The following is a 21,444-nucleotide window of genomic DNA, read 5'->3' as shown; positions in this document are numbered from 1 at the left end:
TAGTCAGTAAGAGTCTGACACTACCCGAGGGCTCCCCCTCCGGGAGGGTGAGACATGTAAGAGACAAAAGTATTCGTACACTTTTGTCCTGGCGAATTGTTACGATCTTGTAAATTTTATATCATTATAAGTTATACAGTGATACAATTAAATTTTGTTTGTATATATTTATTAATGTTAGTGTTTATATAAGATACATAATCAGATTTAGATAAATATAATAATAAATCAGAAAATATTCCCGTTTTTATTTCGATATAAGCATACGCATATTTTGGTCTCTCACTGTATACATATAATCGAATGCTGATTTTCTGCGGTAGTGGTATTAAAAGATATAAATAAATACCAACAGATACAAGAATTAAGAAAGTAATTAAATATGTGAATAACTTTGTTAGATGATTTGGAGGAACGACTGAGCTGCGTTTATGGGATTTTGTATGTTAAACCATGGGGCTCCGGGGGTTCCTATTCTCGTTATCGGATCAAGTCCATCTTTTGCACGCTACTTTTTTATGGATTCGAACCATTTTAGGGGGTGAAAGTAACAAAATTGTGCAAAAAGTTTGTCGTCATTTATAACTAAGGACCACCCTAATATACATACATATAGAGGGTGTTCGGCTACCTCTAGCAAAAATTTTAATGAGCGATAGTAGAGGCCAAAATAAGACGAAAATCAAGAATACTAATTTGTTGATGGAGGCTTCGTTGCAAAGTTATTAACATTTAAAGTTCCGCCTGTAGAATGACAATCCGCTAAACAGCTGCGTTCGCGCGGACGGTTGCGGCAGACGAGTGCTAGTGGTTCTCACGCAGCATGAAAAATTCTGCTTACCGACATTATCGACAGCCTTAGATTTTTGTCCACTTATGGGAATGCGAACACCTTACGTTGAATAAGATTCAACCTGTCTTATGAAAATCCAGAAGGGCATATCTAAACTCGCCCGACGAGATTTTCACAGAGAAAGGGTGAATGCCAGTTCCAATACACAATGTTGTGAACAAAAATCACCCACATGCGATTATACACGCCCCACGATTGTCCACAGTGTCCACAAGTATCCAGTGTTTACATTTTTAAATTGAAGTGTATTTGAAAAATTAATAACAGTTTTATTCGTAAGTAACTCGGAAGAATCGTGATACACGTACACGTAGACATTCACGAATAATATAATCGCGGTACGTGTTTATTTAATTGCATAGTGGTTAGTGCCTGAAAGGATTATTTGTGGATACTTGTGGACACTGTGGACAATCGTGGGGCGTGTATAATCGCATGTGGATGATTTTTCTTCACAACATTGTGTATTGGAACTGGCATTCACCCTTTCTCTGTGAAAATCTCGTCGGGCGAGTTTAGATATGCCCTTCTGGATTTTCATAAGACAGGTTGAATCTTATTCAACGTAAGGTGTTCGCATTCCCATAAGTGGACAAAAATCTAAGGCTGTCGATAATGTCGGTAAGCAGAATTTTTCATGCTGCGTGAGAACCACTAGCACTCGTCTGCCGCAACCGTCCGCGCGAACGCAGCTGTTTAGCGGATTGTCATTCTACAGGCGGAACTTTAAATGTTAATAACTTTGCAACGAAGCCTCCATCAACAAATTAGTATTCTTGATTTTCGTCTTATTTTGGCCTCTACTATCGTTCATTAAAATTTTTGCTAGAGGTAGCCGAACACCCTGTATGGAGAGAGAAACAGCGCATGCTCGTAAAACTCGGGGTTGAACATTCAGGGGTTAAAACCCAATTATTATGTGTTTTCTTTTATTTCTCCATGAAACGAACAGATTACAGTTTATCATAATGGAAAAATGGAAATTATCGTACTTTTATTATTCCCGAAGTATGCATGGTGATGCAGTTCGTGGGATCTTTACTTAAATGATACGCTGCTATACAAACTCCTCTGAGGACATCTTTATTTTTACTGGTCATATAAGTTACGAAAGGCGCGACTGCGTTTAGTTGGCCAAATTTGTAATTATTCTGTCCCCACTCGCTGCAATAAGCTATGGCCAATGTCAAATTTGCACGCAAGCTCTCATCATCCTGAAAAAATGAAATGTTAAATGACCGAGACATTTATGATTAGTTACTTGAATTAAAATACTTAATAATAAAGCATATAATAAATTGTTTAATAGGGCCATTTAAATCTTTCAATCTACTCCTTCTAAGTTTCCATGTTATACTCTGTGGGGATTACGATCCGCCTACAAAATATCCAAAATCCAATCACAGTACAACCTTGTTCTATAGATTGATGATTGCACTTAATTCCACCCCCGAGGTAGTGAATTATTATTTTCTATTATTTTCGCGCAATGGAACGCACATTTGCAAAGAGAAAACGTGAGAGGTCCAAATAAGGCGCAAACAAACCTTAACAAAATTTCTCCATGTCATGCCGTCAGCGTCGAATATTTATACAATATACAGGGTGTTGGACCACCTCTGGGAAAAATTTTAATGGGAGATTCTGGACACCAAAATAAGACGAAAATCAAGAATACTAATTCGTTGATTGAGGCTTCGTGAAAAAGTTATTAACGTTTATAGGTCCGCCTGTAGAACGGCAATCTATAAACAGCTGAGTGCGAGCGATAGATAGTTTCTCATGCTGTGTGAGAACCTTTGACGAAGCTCCAATCAACAAATTGGTATTTTTGATTTTCTTATTTTAGCCTCTAGAATCTCGCATTAACATTTTTCCCAGAGGTGGCCGAATACTTTGGCCGAATACTGACTTCCGAAAAGTATTCGACACAGTAGATCAGAATATACTAATTAACAAATTATACGGTTTAGACTTCAGAGGAAATTGTTTACGTTGGATTGGTTTGTATATTACTGATCGCATACAACGGATAAGAGTTAGGGGCAGTTTATCTAGAAGTATTTTAGTGACATCAGGTATACCGCAGGGCTCCTGTTGGGAATTCCAACAGTTATTAGCATACCCCTCATTTAGTTAATGTTATTTTAAATTACTGAATTAGCTATTTGGCAAGTACCTCATGGTACAAAGAAAATTGCCATATCATGAACGCGTTGAGCACCGTACTTTGGGACCATACCTGCCCCTTGGAACCGCGGACACCCACCCCTGTACCACCCTTAGTGGGCAGGATTTCGAATATCTGAGGACTGACCCACGAGGGATGGACAGGGGTTTGATTGGATACACAATGTCTCCACCTATTTTGGAATCTGTATATATTCGTAGAGCATAGGACTCTCCAAATTAGAACATTTCAAGAACAATACTTTTTAGGCTTTCGCGGCCATAGTGATTACTAGCTGAGAAGAAACACCTCGATTCCCTGTCAAGACAGCTTTTTTCACTTCACATTTTCCTTTCTTCCACTATCACTCACTTTCTCTGGGCAAAAATTGACCGCCTTTCTTTCGAACAGTCTGCCAAAACATATGTACTCAGAAGCAACAAACAAAAGGAGAAGTTTCAAAAACTCTGTCCGCCAAACCCGAACACCAACTCCTTGACTAATACAGTTAAAAACCTTACGGACGAACCTCTCTCGAACGACACTCTGTCTATCCTATCCAAAGGTCCAAACTTTGCAATCACTCCTCGACATATTCCTACTGAACAAATCATTTGCCAAGTTGAGAATGCGGTATTCCGACTCCCTCCTGAGGCAGCCTGTGAAGTCCGCAGACTCACAGCCAATGCCCTCAAACACGCCAAACTTCCAACCCAAAATATTACAAAACAGGAACACTTAGCACTCCTTAACCTCCGTAAAAACAAAAACCTTCTTGTCATGCCGGCAGACAAAGGCAACGCCACAGTCGTCATGTACAGGAAGGATTACTGTTGATGATCTATCGTTATGAAAGATTGAACTCAACCGCTTACATGCAGAAGAAAAAATGGTTTATTGAAAAGTATAATAATGGATATTACAAGACACGGAGGCGAAAAACTAAGTGAGAGACTTTCTCCGCGGTCAGGGTTGTCGCATAACTAACTCCAAACGGAGAAAAAGCCCGGCTTTATAGGCGTCGCCAAATGATCGGCAGATCTATGGGTTTTATGACCCGACCTGGGTCGACGTCGAGCAGGGAAAAATCGCAATGCTAGACATTGAAAATATATCTATTCTCAACACTCCCACTTATTTTGAATGTTCGCTAACATTTAATTTTTCTCTCAGATAGCCAAATAGCTGTTTTTGCAAAGGCTTAGTGAAGATATCAGCCAATTGTTCTTTCGATTGAACATACCTAATTTCTACTTCTCCACGATTAACGACATCACGAGTAAAATGGTACTTTATGTCAATGTGTTTCGAGCGCTTATGGTTTTCGGAACTATTAGCAATTTTTATTGCCGCTTGGTTATCAACAAAAACGGGGACAATATTGCACACAACATCCAACTCATTCAACATACGACGTAACCAAACCGCTTCTTTCACGCCGTGAGCTAATGCGATATATTCAGACTCAGCAGTTGAAAGGGCAACAACCTTTTGCAATTGACTGGACCACGAAATTGGTCCACGATTCAAAATGTAGACAAATCCACTCCTAGATCTTCGAGTCTCTGTGCATCCGGCATAGTCTGCATCCGTGAATCCCGAAATATCAAGCGAACTCCCACTGTTTCCGTAAACTATTCCGTGATCACGTGTTCCATTTAAATAACGCATTATTTTCTTTACCGATTGCCAATGCGTGTCATCGTAACAGCTCAGAAATTGACTTGCGTAATTGACCGCGAATTCGATATCAGGGCGAGAAACTCGTGCAGCGAACAATAAAGAGCCTATTGCCTCACGAAACGGTATTTTACTGTCAATTGCAGGTGTTTGTTTTTGCAAGGGCATACCTGGCTCCGCAGGTACACTTGACGGATTTGCTTCAAGCATGTTAAAAGTCTTTAATATTTTCTTAATATAGCCCGATTGAGAAATTTTTAAGAGTCGACGTTCGCGATCGCGTTTAATTTCGAAACCGAGAAATTCATCGGCCCGATCTACCGTGATTTTAAGATTACCTTTCAAATAATCTAAGACGCTCTTAATTGCATTCTCGCTTTTGCTCATAATCAAACCATCATCCACATACAGGGCTAAATACACCTTTGAATTTTTCACTACACCGACGAACACGCACTTATCACTTGCGATGTTCACGAGATTAAATTCGTTCAGAAACCTCGTGAACTTCTCGTTCCAGCATTTGGGTGACTGCTTCAATCCATACAGACTCCGATGTAGCTTGAAGACTGCATCCGGTTTGCTCTCAATTTCGTATCCTGGAGGCTGCTCCAAGTAAATTTCTTCTTGAAGATCGCCATATAGAAAAGCGGTTTTCACGTCGAACTTCATTATTTCATGATCTTCTTTCGCAGCTATTGCAAGAAGAATTCTGATGGACTCGTAGCGAACAACAGGTGCGAATGTGTCAAAATAATCGATTCCTTCTCGTTGTCTGAATCCTTTCGCTACAAGTCTCGCCTTGTATCTCTTCAGATTTCCAGCTGTATCATTTTTAATTGAGAAAACCCATTTGCACCCGATTGCACGTTTTCCTTGCGGCAATGCACATATGGTCCATGTGCGATTTTCTTCAAGAGCCAGCATCTCTTCGTCCATGGCTTCCTTCCACTTGCTGGTGTCGTCACTGGATATTGCCTCGGTGTAGGTCATAGGCACCGTATCAGCCAAAAAAGCGATAGGTACGCCGTATCGGTCAGGTGCTTGTAACGTGCTTCTATTGCGCAATTTTCTACCTTCCCGAGCATTTTCATTGGCTGCTACCTGCTCTATTTCTGGCAAAACTGCGTTTTCTTCATTTCTATTGTTTTCCAGGTCTCGTGTTTCGGCGACATCTTCCACAACTGGAGCTTGGTGTTCGGCTGCATCTTCTGGAGTAGGAGTCGTCTCTACTTCGTTTTCAATTCCGAATTTGATGATTATATCGGTTTCGGCATGCGTTTCGGCACTTGGTAGGGCACTTTCGTTGAAGGTTACGTCACTGCTTATAGAAATTTTCTTTATTCTATTGTCTCAGAGTCTATAATTAGTAGACTCTCCATCGTAACCGACGAATATGACCTGCCTGCTTTTTGGGTCGAATTTTTGCCGTCTTTCCTTCGGTACGTTCAGGTAGGCTACGGATCCAAAAACCATTAAATGGTTTATTTTAGGTTTGCGTTTAAACCACTTCTCGAACGGAGTAATTGTCTCCCCTGGCTTTAGGATGGTCCGGTTCAGCAGGTAGCACGCGGTGTTTACTGCTTCTGCCCATAATTTTTGATCCATGTTCTTTGCGTGAATCATAGAACGTGCACTTTCAATGAGCGTACGAATTTCGCGTTCAGCGCGACCATTCTGCTGATGAATGTATGGTGACGAGCATTCGTGGATTATACCCTTTTCCTCTAAAAAGGCCCGGAGTTGGCTGCAGGTATACTCCGTCCCATTGTCCGAGGCAGGACTTTAATTTTCGTTCCTGTTTGCGTCGATACGAATGCCTCGAACTCCTTAAATTTGCTGAACACTTCTGATTTATTGCTCATGAAGTATACCTTCCTATAGCTGGTGCTCTCGTCCTTAAACAGTAAAAAGAACCGCGTGTTGCTCGGTGAGTTTATGTTTACAGGGCCACAGACATCGGTATGAATTTTCTCCCCTGGCTCGTAATTGCCTTCAACCCCAATGCTTGGGTGCGGCCTTCGGGACTGCTTGCCCATAATGCATCCTTCACAAAAAAACTTTGTCAAATTGTCCTTTTCAATTCCGTCGATGCCGAGTTGTTCACACGTGTGTTTTACGGCGCGCACATTTACGTGCCCCATCCGCTCATGCCAAAGTTTTAATTTTTCTTGACCATCTGCTAATTTCAACGCTTTACAGTCAATTGGCACTTTCACTTTGAAACACATTTTAAACAGTTTTCCATGCGGTATTCCACGTGCGGCGAGTTTTCTTTTACTATCACGAACTTCACATTTGTTTTCAAACGAATGAAAAGAGTACCGTTTTTTATTTACTGACCCTATAGAAAACAAACTACACTTTAATTCTGGAACATAGAGCACATCTTGTAATTCGCGTTCGTATAGCACTCCCTCAAGCACTTCTTGGATTTTAATTGTTCCGATACCGGCCGCTAAGATGATGCGATCATCCGCTACCTTAACCGCATGACCATTTGAATTCGGCTGCAATGCCGAAAAATAGTCTTTGCGGAAAGTCATATGCATTCCGGCACCCGAATCCGCAATCCACACGTCACTGTCACTTTCGCGGGTGCATTTATATGTTGCAACAATGTCACACACCAACGCCGGCGCATTTCTCGCTGAACTGTCCGATGATTTTCCAGCTTGATTTTTCGGACATTCACGTGCCCAGTGGCCTTTTTCTTTGCAGATTCCACACCGCGTTCGTTTTTTCAGCTCCTCGATATCCTTCTTGGAGCGTTTCTTTCTCTTTGCGTCGTTCAGGGACGTCTTTTGGACATGAAGTGCGAGCGTCGACACTTGATCCTCAGCAAAACGCCTGTCTTCCTTAATCAGTCTGCTGATCAAGTTCATTTTTGTTTTTCCCGTAGCAGGAATGCATTCCCACGTGTGGCGGAAAATGGAGAACTTCGCGGGTAAACTGCGCAGCAGTTTTGTCATGACAGCTTTGTCCGACGGTTCCTCACCCGCATCTTGCAAGCGTCTACAGATGCTCTCCAGTATCTCCAATTGATCTGCAATTGGCTCCTCTTCATTAACGCGGAAGTTATAAAACTGCTCCCAGGCAGTTTGTGCAGCGTCTTCACTTGCATCTCCGTACAGGTCCCTCAGCTTGTTCCACATTTCCTTCGCAGTGGAGCAGTTGTACAAATTACGGCGAAGATTTGGGGCGATTGTACTCAGTATAATCATTTTTACCTGCGCTGATTTTTGACCGTGCACTTTGAGCTCCGTTGCCTTGTCTTCAGCAGGTTTTACTATCGTACCATCTACGAAACCAAGCAAACCTTTTGCTTCTAGCGCAATCACTACTTCAAATTTCCACATGGAGTAGTTGGTGCCGTCCAGTTTCACGATTTCCATTCCAACTTCTTTGTCGGACATTGCGAAGAAATCACTTACACAATTGGTACTCAGTAAAAATATACCTTTATTCACTTAGCCAGCGTGGCTTATCAACAAACAAATTCTTTCTAGCGGGCGCAGTGGAAACGTGCTGGGCCCATAACCTGTTGATGATCTATCGTTATGAAAGATTGAACTCAACCGCTTACATGCAGAAGAAAAAATGGTTTATTGAAAAGTATAATAATGGATATTACAAGACACGGGGGCGAAAAACTAAGTGAGAGACTTTCTCCGCGGTCAGGGTTGTCGCACAACTAACTCCAAACGGAGAAAAAGCCCGGCTTTATAGGCGTCGCCAAATGATCGGCAGACCTATGGGTTTTATGACCCGACCTGAGTCGACGTCGAGCAGGGAAAAATCGCAATGCTAGACATTGAAAATATATCTATTCTCAACAATTACAATAGCAAAATCCAGGACCTCCTGCACACCTCAACGTACACCAAAATAAACAAGGACCCTACACCTGGAATTTCCAGAATAACTAACCAGCTTATTAAACAAGCTAACCTCTCGCCAGAAATTTCCAAATCCATTACCTCGACAGAACCACAACCACCTAAACTTTATGGAGTACCAAAAATCCACAAAGACAATATTCCTTTACGTCCTATAGTCAGCGCCATCAATTCACCTACACACAATCTAGCCAAATACCTCTGTCGTGTTCTGCAACCGCTTACAGGCAATACTTCATCACACATAAAAAATTCCACCGACTTCGTCAAGAAGATCAATAATATCAGAGTTCTTCCTCAAGACATCCTTGTCAGCTTCGACGTTGAGTCACTATTCACCAGCATCCCAATTCCAGAAACTTTAGACATCATCCGTAATACCAACTTAATCCCTTCGAATTTAATCCCACTCATAGAGCACTGCCTCACCTCCACGTACTTCACTTACCAAGGTGAATTCTACAGACAGGAAACAGGCGCAGCAATGGGTTCACCCATCTCACCAGTGGTGGCGGACATTTTAATGGAACACCTAGAAAAAACCATTCTACAGAATGCTCCAGCCATACCCACGGCCTGGTTCCGATATGTGGATGACACTTTTGTAATATGGAGACATGGTAGAGAGGCACTAAACAGTTTCCATAACTTCATTAATTCGATACACCCATCTATCAAGTTCACAGTCGAAATAGAGAAGAACCAGCAAATCCCTTTCCTGGATGTCCTGGTAAACAGAAAACACGGCGACGCTCTTGGACATAAAGTATACCGAAAACCTACTCACACAGACAGATATCTACAAGCTTCTTCACACCATCATCCATCCCAAAAGGTATCGGTCATTTCTTCCTTAATCACCAGAGCAGTCTCAATTTCAGAACCATCCTCCCTTCAACAAGAACTCACCAACGTAAAAACAGCTCTAATTAAGAACGGCTACACTACACCTCAGATCAACCGCACGATGCGCAAAATAATCAATACACCAGTTAACACAAATACACAATCCCCACCTTCACAAAACACCCTAACATCTATTGCGTTTTTACCCTATCTACAGGGAATAACAGACAGGATTTCGCGGGTTCTCAAAAAATATAATATTAAAACGATATTCCAACCGGCTTAAAAGGTGAGTCAAATCTTGACCTCTGTCAAAGACCCGTGTCCACCCCTTACCTGCCCAGGTGTATACAGAATACCCTGCTCATGCGGTAAGGTGTACATCGGTGAAACTGGGAGGAGTGTCAATACTCGCCTAAAGGAACACGAAAGATGCTCCAGATTGGGTTACGTACAGTCAGCTGTAGCCGAACACCAGATTGAGACTGGCGACAAGATCCTTTTCCAAGATGTCAAAGTCCTGGCTAAGGAAAAAGCTTATTTCCCCAGGAAATACCGTGAAGCGGTAGAAATCCGAAAAACCCCGAACAACATCAATCGGGATAAAGGTCTATGTCTCAATCCAATCTGGAACAGCCTCCTCCCAGTTTTTAATTGGCCAGCTGCCCAATTAAAAACTATTGGATGCTGCACTGATCCGCAACGATGGACACAGGTATAAGTTAGGGTCCCCTCTGATACTTTCTTCAGTATCAGAGATTATTTGATTCCCTCTCGTCTTCTGAACGCGGCTCCAACCCGGAAGCCAATTCTAGTAGTATTTCAAGAACAGTCAGAACATACTAAGAACTCCGTAAGAATCGAAACAAGAACACTCAACATTAAACTGTTAACACATATGTAGGATCAGGAAAGTGATAACAAATATGAACAAATTAAACGGAATATAACTAAACCAAACTTTAACGCTTTAAACTAAACTGTCATTAATGTTACACGCCGGTATTTTAAAATGTACGTCTTTGCGTTTCGTCCTTCGCCATTCGACTGACTATCGATGTTTATCAGCGCTTGGCCCGTTGCGATGATAAACATCTCGTCAACGCACCTTTGCTCCGCGACGAGCTTCGGCCCGGTCAAGCCACGTACACAGATACTCGCCGATGCACCCTGCTTCTCCCCTTTCTACACTCCCCTCCCTACACATATGTATATAATTGTAAATAAATTCAAGTATTTGTAAATAGTATTGAACTTTCTATTCACTAAATAAAACGGTTCCACGAACATAGTGGGAGCCTACAGCTCCCATCTCGGCCCTTTATTTTTTCTACATTTTATCAACGATATACAGTATATATTCCGCTCAAGTAAATTCTTGGTTTTCCCAGACGATCTAAAATTTACAAGGTTATACTAACTCTATCTGATGTTCTTGAGCTTCAGGCAGATTTAGATGAATTGCATAAATGGTGCGTACTCAATTGAACGGATCTCAACATAAAGTAAGTGTTATGCGATTAGATTCTCGAGAAGCAAGAATTCAACTCTCTTTCCATACAAATTATCTAGCATCTTGATTGCATCTATAAGTGATGTTAGCGATCTAGGAGTTTCATTAAACTCATCCTTTTCATTTTCTAATCACATAAACAGAATCTCAAAGGCTTTGAAGGCGACAAGGGCCAATAGTCCATATGTAAGCCCAACAAAATTCGAAAAATAAAGTATGGTTACTTTTTGAACAGACTTCGTATAAGCCATAGAGGTCTGGCTAAAATGAATTTACACCTATTAAGGTACGCCGCAGGCATTCCATCCTGACCCGGACCTAATTTCGGTGAATACATCGCTTATATTGATTGCCAAGTCAAAAATATCTACGCAGGAATCGTATTCATGTCTATCTGAAATATTATGATTAACGCTGGTATAAGCTGATTAAAAAAAATTCGCAAATACGATCGTAATGCTACTGTCACAATTGAATACTGAATCTTTGAGAAATATAGAGCCAAGCAAACCAGTAGAAGTACGTTGTGAGTTAACATATTTCCAAAATACTTTCATGTTGTTCGGAATGTTAGACTAAATGTTATCCCAAGCACTCTTTACTCAAGATCTTGCATTCTGCTCTTAGTTGACTAAAAGTTAAATAATCATGGTAGGTGTTAGTTTTTTGTATACTACATGAGCTCCTTTTTAAGCTTTAATGAGTTTGATAAGGTCAGATGAAAATCAGATAGGGTAATCAGATGGGCATACAAGGCGCAAAGGAATGAAAGTTTCTATTGAAGTTCGTACGTGGCTATACAAAAAGGAAACAGCCTCATCTAAGGATAACACTGTTCAACACGAATTTTATTTTCCTATGTCCACTAAGTGATTCTTGTAGCGCTCCGTTTCCCAAACACGAATCTAGAAACGGAATTGCTGTATCACGTTCAGTTTTCGAAAAATACGAATTTTTGTAAAAACGTCCAATTTTTGGCAAAAACGAGGTATTACGAGGAAAACTAAGAACATCAGAAAGTTTCACTTAGTCTTAAAAGATAGAGGAGTGATTCCTGAATATGCTAACATCGATAGTTATAATATTTTGTGCTTTTGAACGGTTGTAAATGACCGCCAAAGTTTAAAAAAGTGTCGAGGTACATACTTTCTACACAATACTTTTGCATATTTACGAAAAGTTTTTTACCTGATACGAAAACTATACACAGGATCTGATTCTGCAGACATTGCTGAAGAAGAAACTGCCCAACAGAAGTGTAAAAGCTGTTTTCAATTGTCACAGGTTGAGAAAATGTTCGTCGGTAATGCGGGCACGGTATTTTGCCGCTACGTGGCCATCGCTAGCGTATCTCGGTTCGGCAGTGCCGTAGTTATACATAATTGACGCAACACCGATAGTACCTTAGGCTCCAAGTTCCTGCATACGTTTATCATGTTTGATTTTTTAATCTGCTTGTGAATTTGTAAAAAACATTTTCCGATCATTTTCATTTCTAAACAATTTCTATATTCATTGTATGTATATGAAAGATTTTTTTTAATATGAAGCTGTAAAGAAATAAATACATTTTGTTGTTTCTGAATCAACAAAGTTTTTGTTGTTATGGATAGATTGTGGATGAAAAATGAAATATATAAAGTGAGGAATCACCTGCAGCGTTTCCACAAATACATTTAGAAATGCTTGCGTCTTGCCTGGTGTTTCATTTGTATGTCGCTACGGCACTGCCGAGCCGAGGTTAGGCAAGCAATGACCGCGTGGCAGTAAAACCACAGACGAGATACAGTATTTAGAGTGTGCCTTCCTATGGGCGGTTTTCTAAGATTGCGGCGCGCTTGATAGTCGGTCGTCGAACATTGTCATACGATACGGGTTCAAATTAGTAAGGCAACACTAGTGCAATAATACAAATTTTTTATTTTTCCTTTTTTTTTGTTTTGAAACTTTTAACATATCTGTGACATTTTTCTGATTTAACTAAGATCAAGTACAACATAATTTTTATTATTGTTTTTCATAAATTATAATATACATTTGTCCTTTCTTTAAAGTGTAGCCTCATCTGAAAAGAGGAATTGTAATTTAATTGACCTATCATTTATTTGCTGAAATCATGAGACAACTCAGAGTAAAATAAGTTGGTTAAACAGTTCAAATTCGCAAGTTGTATCATTTTGAGTCATTTCATTATTGCAGTAAACGAGCGATCCGAGGGAGACGTGCGGGTCGGAGAAATCCGCAGGTCTCCTTCGGGCCTGGGGTCGGTGTGGGCCCGGTGTCCTCTCTCCGCCGCCGAAAGGTGGCGGAATCCGGGAGGGTATTGGTGGGGTGGGTTTCGGCGCGAGTGGAGATACTCGCGCCGCGCCCACTCCAGTGTCACCGCTGCCTCGAGCTGGGGCACGTGAGGCAGTGGTGCACCTCGCCGGTGGACCGCAGCGGTCAGTGTTACCGCTGCGGGGCGAATGACCACCGCGCGAGCCAGTGCTCGGCGGCCCCCCACTGCCCGCTATGTGCGGACATGGGGAGGCCAGCCGATCACAGGGTGGGGAGCAAAAAGTGCTCTCCCCCCTCCCGGAAGGGGAAGAAGAAGGGGCCCACCCCGGTTCAAGCACCGCGGTTGCTGGCAGCGCCCACCATGGAGGTGGACGGTGCCACGGGGACGGACAGCCGGGAGGAGGCTGGGACGGCCGTTAAATAACGGCGCCCCGCCTCCTCCTCCAGGCCAATCTCAACCACTGCCGCGCGGCACAGGACATGATGTCCCAAGTCCTCGCGGAGTGGGGGGGCTGGCCTGGCGGTCGTCGCCGAGCCGTACCGCGTGCCGGATCACCCACATTGGGTGGGCGACGCGGACGGTTTGGTGGCGACGGTATGGGGAGGTGGCGACGGGTCCCCGCCGTTCTCCATTCTGGAGCGCGGTCGGGGTTTCGTCGCCGTGGACTGGGGGGGAGTCGCCGTAGTGGGGTGCTACATCTCGCCCCGCAGCGGTCACGCCGCGTTCGAGCTGTACTTGGCCGAGGTCGCGGCATGCGTGCAGCGCTGCGCGGCCCGGCCGGTGCTAGTCCTGGGGGACTTTAACGCCAAGTCGGTGGCTTGGGGATCCCCTAGGACCACCGTTCGCGGCGGGATCCTGGGCGACTGGGCGGCGGGGCTCGACCTTCGGTTACTGAACCGGGGGTCGGAGCACACGTGCGTGCGGCGATATGGGGGGTCTATCGTGGATGTTGGATTCGCGACCCCCAACGCCGTGCGCATGGTGTCGGGTTGGCAGGTGGCCCCGGAGGCAGAGACACTCTCCGATCACCGGTATATCCGGATGGAGGTCTCTGCCGCCGGGGCTGCGTCCCGGCACCGCCGCCCGGATGGCACCCCACCGCGCCGCTGGGCGCTTCGGCGCCTGGACAAGGACGCCCTGATGGCAGCTGCCCTCGCTGCAACTTGGCCGCAGGTGGCGGCCGAGTTGCCAAGCATGGAGGAGGAGGCTGCCCGGCTCGGGGTACTAGTCGCAAACATTTGCGACGCGTCGATGCCCCGGGTCGGGCGAGCTTCTCCTCGCCGGGCGGTGTACTGGTGGTCGGCCGCGATCGCGGAATTGCGGGTCGCGAGTGTCCGCGCCCGACGCCAGTACGCCCGCGCGCGCCGTCGTCTACGACCGGACGATGGCGTGGCGCGAGCGAGGGCAGATGACCTGTATGAGGCATACCGGATGGCGCGGGTTGCTCTGCAGGTCGCCATCAAACGGGCCAAGACCCGGGCATGGAAGGATCTCCTCCAGACCCTCGATGACGATCCTTGGGGGCGCCCGTACAGGGTGGTGCTGAAGAAGCTCCGCCCGTGGGCGCCCCCCGTCACCGAGGGTCTTGACCCCCGGCTGCTGGAGGACGTGGTCAATACTCTTTTCCCAATTCGGGTGAGGGGACCACGTCCTCCGGCGGAGGCGGCAGTCCCAAGGGAGTGGGCGGCCGAACTGGGGGTCACTCAGGGGGAGCTGGCCGCGGCCATCAGGCGGCTCGGGGCGCGTAACACGGCCCCGGGTCCGGATGGTGTGCCCGGCCGGGTTTGGGTCTTGACCCAGGGCGTCCTTGGGGCTGACCTCAGGCGGTTGTTCGACCGATGCCTGAGGGACGGGCGATTCCCCCCCAGTTGGAAGGTGGCGAGGATGGTCCTCCTCCGGAAGGAGGGTCGGCCCGCGGAGTCTCCCTCCGCATACCGGCCCATCTGTCTCCTCGACGAGGTGGGCAAGCTCTTCGAGCGGGTGATTGCTGCCCGCCTCGTCGAGCACCTGGCGCGGGGTGCCCCCGGCCTGGCCGACTGCCAGTACGGTTTCCGGGAGGGTCGATCGACCATCGACGCGATAGGTCGTGTCAGGGCCCTCTCGGAGTCGGCCGTCTCCCGGGGAGGGGTGGCTTTGGCAATATCCTTGGATATTGCCAACGCCTTTAACACCCTGCCCTGGGAGGAGATAAGGAGGGGGCTCGAATATCATCGGGTCCCCCCTTGTCTCGGGGCGGTCATCGGGGATTATCTCCGCGGCAGGTGGATCGAGTATCCGAGCCGGGATGGGCATATGCGGAGGGAGGTGTACTGCGGTGTTCCGCAGGGGTCGGTCCTCGGGCCACTCCTGTGGAACATCGCGTACGACGCAGTGTTGCGGGCCGACCTCCCCGACGGCGTCAGCGCCGTGTGTTATGCAGATGACACACTGGTGCTGGCCGTCGGGGCGCACTGGGGGAGGGCCAAGCGTCTCGCGGAGGAGGGGGCGCAACGCGTCGTCGACCGGATCAGAGGGATGGGGATGACGGTGGCGGTCCATAAGACCGAGGTGATAGCGTTCCATTCACCTCGGCAGGATCCGCCACCCCCTCTGATCCGCGTGGGTGAGGCTAATATCGAGGTGAAGCCCCAGATGAGGTATCTGGGGCTGATCCTCGATAGCCACTGGCGCTTCGAGGAGCATTTCCGCTGCCTGGTCCCCCGGCTGGAGAGGATGGTCGGGGCTTTGGGCCGGATTCTGCCCAACCTGGGGGGCCCGGCGGGCCGAGTTCGCCGCCTCTATGTGGCAATGGTTCAGTCGGTGGTCCTATACGGGGCCCCCGTCTGGGCGGACGACCTGGCGGCCTCCCGGCGCGGCATGACTATGCTGCGTCGGGTGCAGAGGCGGATGGCTCTAAGGGTCGTCCGCGGGTACCGGACCGTGTCACATGAGGCGGCGACGGTTCTTGCGGGGATGCCGCCCATGGATCTCCTCGCGCGGTCGCACGCGATGATGTATCGTCACCGCGTCGACCGTCGCGCGGGGGTGGGGGCGGTCCCGGGTGTGCAGGAACCTGCTTGGGGCGAGTTGAAGCGCCAGGCCCGGCAGTCCGTGGTGCACGCGTGGCAAGAGCGGTTGGCTCTGCCTACCGCGGGGCACCGGACAGTCGGGGCTGTTCGGCCACTCCTATGTGAGTGGCTGGACAGAGGCCATGGAAGCCTCACTTACAGGATGGCACAGGTGTTCTCGGGGCATGGCAGCTTCGGGAGATACCTGTGCCGGATAGGGAAGGAGCCGACGGCGCGTTGCTGCCATTGTGACGCTGAGCAGGACACGGCGGAACATACCCTCGAGGTATGCGCTGCATGGGAGGGTGAACGCCGTGTCCTGATCGGCGTCATCGGGCGGGATGTCTCGCTGCCGGGCATGGTGCGCGCCATGCTCGGCAGCGAGGAGAAGTGGAGGGCCGTGGCCTCCTTCTGCGAAATCGTAATGTTGCAGAAGGAGACCGCGGGAAGGGAGCGCGAGCGTCAGCGGCGTGCTGAGGCTCGCGCTCGTTTGGTGGCGAGAGAGCGTCGCCTGGGCGTCAGGCGACGCGGGCGGCCCCCTCGGCGTGGCGCATGACCCAGGCTGGGAGGGGGGTCCTGATAGGAGCCCCCTCCCGCCAGGCGGCGTAGGGTCGGACCGGATGGGGTGGCAGTGCCTCCTGTCCGGGTCCGGCGCACGGAGCGGCACCCTCGGTGGCCTGGTGCGGCCATGAGCTGCCGGCCTCCGAGGGGTAGAAAAGGGGTCGCGGCGGTTGCGAGTTGGGGCTCGCAGCCGCCACTAGACGCGGCCCCGGGACGGATGGCGGCAGGACGATGTGGCCTCGTCCTGCCGCTATGAGACAGGGCGATTACCGGGGGGACCGTTTGTCCCCCCGCGGGTGGGCGCAAAGCGCGGGCACGGGGAGGATACCGGAAGTATACTTCGAGCGATTCCCGGTATCCTCCCAAATCGTGCGGAAGGGTCACCGTGGGGTTTTTAGTGGGTAGGTCCCGCGCCCGTTATAATGGGCGCGGGGAATCCCACACACCCCTCCCGCCTCTCCCCAAAGAGGTGGGAGGGAGTCTTTCGAAGATTTTCCCCACGAAAAGTAAACGAGCGATATGAGTATGTAAACCATTAACCTTATGGACTTTCATGGCTCAATCTGACTGCCATACTGTCTTGAAAATTTGGAGGTGATGAAACTATTCACTGAATTAGCATTTATGGGCAGCAGCTGTAGTGTGTGTGTGTAAATATATGTGCGTTGACTATGTAACGGATTAACCTCTTAACGTTCATGCCCGAGTCTGACTGCTTTGAAAAATAATATTTGTTTAATCCAACGGTTTAAGGGATGATAATATTTGTTTTCCTTCAAATTATACGTTAGATGCAACATTGTAATTAACAAAAACCGCATTTTTAAAAACAAATCCAATAAAGAAAATTGATCATTGTTGGTTGACCCGAAAAATATGAGCGTTAAGGGGTTAAAAACGCAATTTTCAAACGACCATAACACTTACAATAGTGAATATATTTCAATGAAACTGTTTTCTGAAGTAGAGCTCGTGGGTACTTACAAAAAAGTATTACACAACTTTTCTCTAGGGCGTCACTCAAAATTACTAAGAATCAAAAACAAATTTTTAAGGAAAAACGACAGGGGGTAGGTGCCTAAATTTTTCGGCGAAATTGAAAAGTTTCAAATCTCTCTGGAAAAATTATTTTCGACTGCAGGGATCAATTGCAATCATTTTTGGTGAACACACATACCTCCGAAATCCTACGTACTTTCGAGAAAACAATTGTTTATCGAAAATATAATGTATGGCCCGGAATGTTTATGTAATTTAATTTTCTGTTTCACTTGTGTTCATTTGTGTAAGCTGTTGGTAATGTTGCAAGTGACACGAAAATGATAATGGGGCTCTAGAGCCCCAAGTAAAAGGGCCAAAAAAATACATTGGGTGAAAGGTCTACTCGTATACCTGGTTTGTGATAAAACGCCGTCCATGCGTTACCGACGAATATTTTCTCGACCTGTGACAATTGAAAACGGCTTCTACACTTCTGTTGGACAGTTTCTTCTTCAGAAATGTCTGCAGAATCAGATCCGCTGTATAGTTTCCGTGTCAGGTAAAGAACTTTTCGTAAATATGCAAAAGTATTGTGTAGAAAGTACGTACCTCGACACTTTTTTAAAGTTTGGCGATCATTTATAACCGTTCAAAAGCGCAAAATATTATAACTATCGATGTTAGCATATTCAGGAATCTCTACTCTATCTTTTAAGGCTACGTGGAACTTTCTGATGTTCTCAGTTTTCGCGTAATACCTCGTTTTTTGCAAAAAATTGGGCGTCTTTACAAAAACTCATGTTTTTCGAAAACTGAGGGTGATACAGTGATTCCGTTTCCAGATTCGTGTTTGGAAAACGGAACTCTACAAGAATCACCTAGTGGATATGGGGAAACAAAATTCGTGTTGAACAGTGATCGAGCTGCTGTATCTCGGCGGAAGTGATCTCTATTCCAAAGGTTGGATAAATAGCAGGACGATTTCTTAACACACTTAATTGGAAAAGAAATATTGGGGAACGAAACATTCGGCATACGTAACAATAGTGAGATTTAATTCATTGTGTTATTAATAATGATTAAGAAAAAACTTTAAAAATTGTTGTTTGTCAAATAAAAGGAAAAACAAATAACTATGTAAAAATTGAACTGGATATGTTTTATAATGTTATATAAAACAATTCTCATTGTGATATAAATATTGACCTAAAAAAGAGAATAACTGGTACTTCTGACTCACCGTATTTCCGGACGGTAGAAAGTCATGCGTCGATCCAGAGGTGCCAGAAAAGCACCAACGGTGCCCTACTCACACATGCTAGATCACGCGTACGTGAGCTCGTGGAGTTTCGGAAAGTCGACAAAGGCAAACTGACGCATGCCCTCTTTCTCGATTCTCCGGAGCTGCTCAAAGTACTTTCGGACCGCCTCGTGGGAGTCGAGAGAGAAAGGCTCACATTTGCCTTCTCGCTCATAACAACTGAAATCCGACCTCCCGTCAACGGCATACGATTTGGAATCTCGAGCCGAGATTCTCGACTGCCCAGGCTTTCCGACCTATGTAGGCGCACATAAGCAAAGTACCCATAATGAAAAAAAATTGTGTAAAATTTAATTTACGAAAATACACGTGTTAAGACCCCCTTAACATATTTTAATTATTGAAAAAAAAGAAATTTTTTTTTATTATTCCCATGTATGAGCGCACATATGTATATTATTAATACGATTGAGTATAAATGGCTGAATGAATTTAAATGAAACATTACATTTAAGTTTTATGTTCTCATTTCAAAGTCCGGTTAGACTTTGACTATAATCAGCCTATGGATAATAATGATTATACCTCTTGTTTCATAGTTGTTCTGATATATAGGCACTATGTATAAAAAATCTTTTAAATGTTTCATATAAATCTTAGGAAGAATTAAATGTTATGTAAAAAAAATTATATAAAATTTTTCTCTATCTTCTCTAGAAAAGTAAAAATTAAATGAAATCTTATACATTACATGCTTACTTAAATCGCATTGAAAAAGAATAGCACAAATGTTTTAGAATAATGTGCAAAATGGTCTCACTCGCAAAGGGTTAATTGAGAAATAAACGTTTGGTAATTGAAAACAGGTAAGTAGCTTAACCAGCTGCGATTTTCGCTAAGACAAATTGAAAACTCGGTTCTAACAAGGAAAAGTTGGAATGGTACCCGATTTTTGGTTAGGTTTTTGAGATATTATTAAAGTTATTACAGGAACTTATCTTCATAAATAGAACTATATTCACCATCAATCAGCGTAGCGTGAGTAATGAGGTGTTTACCTGCAAGTTCAAGCTTCTTTTGTTCTGCAGGTTCGAACCCTGCTAGAACAAATCTTTTTTTAATCTTTTCAATCATATTGTAATCGTACATTAACTGTGACATTATATTTTTGTCTGACCTTCGAATATTTTTCTTTTTAAAGTTGAGTTTAACCAATTACATTTAACATATGTTATTTTCAATGTACGAAGTACATGAATTTGGATGATACTTTTAGTAAAAACAGTGAAAACATAACAATTTCAAGCACCACGTACATCTAATGAAAGTTCTGTTTTCACAGAAATTACAAAATTTTGTATTTAACTCTGATGGAAAGGCCGCTACATTTATATTGATAAAATGTAAACGATTTTCAGATAGTCGTACCTTGTACCTCGTACTTTTTACCTTATACTTCAGGTAAAAAGGGATATAACTGGATAAAACAGTTTTATGACATTGCCTGCTAACTCATGTTACTGTTCTAAAATGAAACGCTATGTTGTGTACCTTTAAAAATATTCGACTATGTCCTTTTAAAATTTAAAATCCAACTCATATATTGTATTAAACTGGCAAACGAGATCACTTTTCCTTTGTTTCTAAACAGTTCGTTGGTGGAGATCTCGTGACTCCAGTTGTATAACAGTTTTGTTCCTATAGCTCGTATGTACATTAATCAAAATTGATGTATCTACGAACTCTTTTTTCATTACATTAGTTTGAAGATTTCAATATTGCACAATGTCATAATTAAATAACAGTTTTTTACATTTCCCTCCTGATGAAAGAGACCACCAGCTTCCCGTGGTTTCCGTTGAGCGGCATCGTGCACGTTATTAATTTTGATAGGTCGATACAATTATTATTTTATGCAAAGTTAAGCCAAATCAAACATATAATATTTAGTTCGTCATAACAAATTGATACGGTTATTTCAAAACATATTGAGGAAAATCGTTGTTAATTAATTTCCGCAACTATTAATTCTACTGTTTTGTTTATGTTATAAAAATAGAACTCTTCTTATTGAAAAATGCCACAGCGTGCACGATACTGGCAAAGAGTGGACTCTCATTTTAATTTATTAATTTTCCATCTTAAAGTATTTTGATTTTGAATGTACATATGTACGCTCATATATGGAAATAATAAAAAAAAATTTCTTTTTTTTCAATAATTAAAATATGATCAGGGGGTCTTAAAACGTGTATTTCCATAAAATAAATATTACAAAATTTTTTTTTCATTATGGGTACTTTGCTTATGTGCTCCTACATAGGTCGGAAAGCCTGGGCAGTCGAGAATCTCAGC

The 21,444-nt window shown here is 44.6% G+C and overlaps 1 protein-coding gene across 1 annotated transcript in view; it reads right to left on the bottom strand.

The window, feature by feature from the left end:
- LOC122399674 (armadillo repeat-containing protein gudu) overlaps nt 1–21,444 on the bottom strand; it is a 307,238-nt gene that overhangs the window by 35,184 nt on the left and 250,610 nt on the right. Inside the window, exon 8 of the mRNA XM_043400525.1 lies at nt 1,846–2,067. Within this exon, the coding sequence (XP_043256460.1) occupies nt 1,846–2,067 (222 nt within the window). The remainder of the gene's footprint in view (nt 1–1,845; nt 2,068–21,444) is intronic.

This window comes from Colletes gigas, unplaced genomic scaffold (assembly GCF_013123115.1).
Source record: "Colletes gigas isolate AHSC1104 unplaced genomic scaffold, ASM1312311v1 Colletes_gigas_Sc00014, whole genome shotgun sequence".
Lineage (NCBI taxonomy): Eukaryota > Metazoa > Arthropoda > Insecta > Hymenoptera > Colletidae > Colletes > Colletes gigas.
This window is presented reverse-complemented; position numbering and strand designations above follow the sequence as displayed.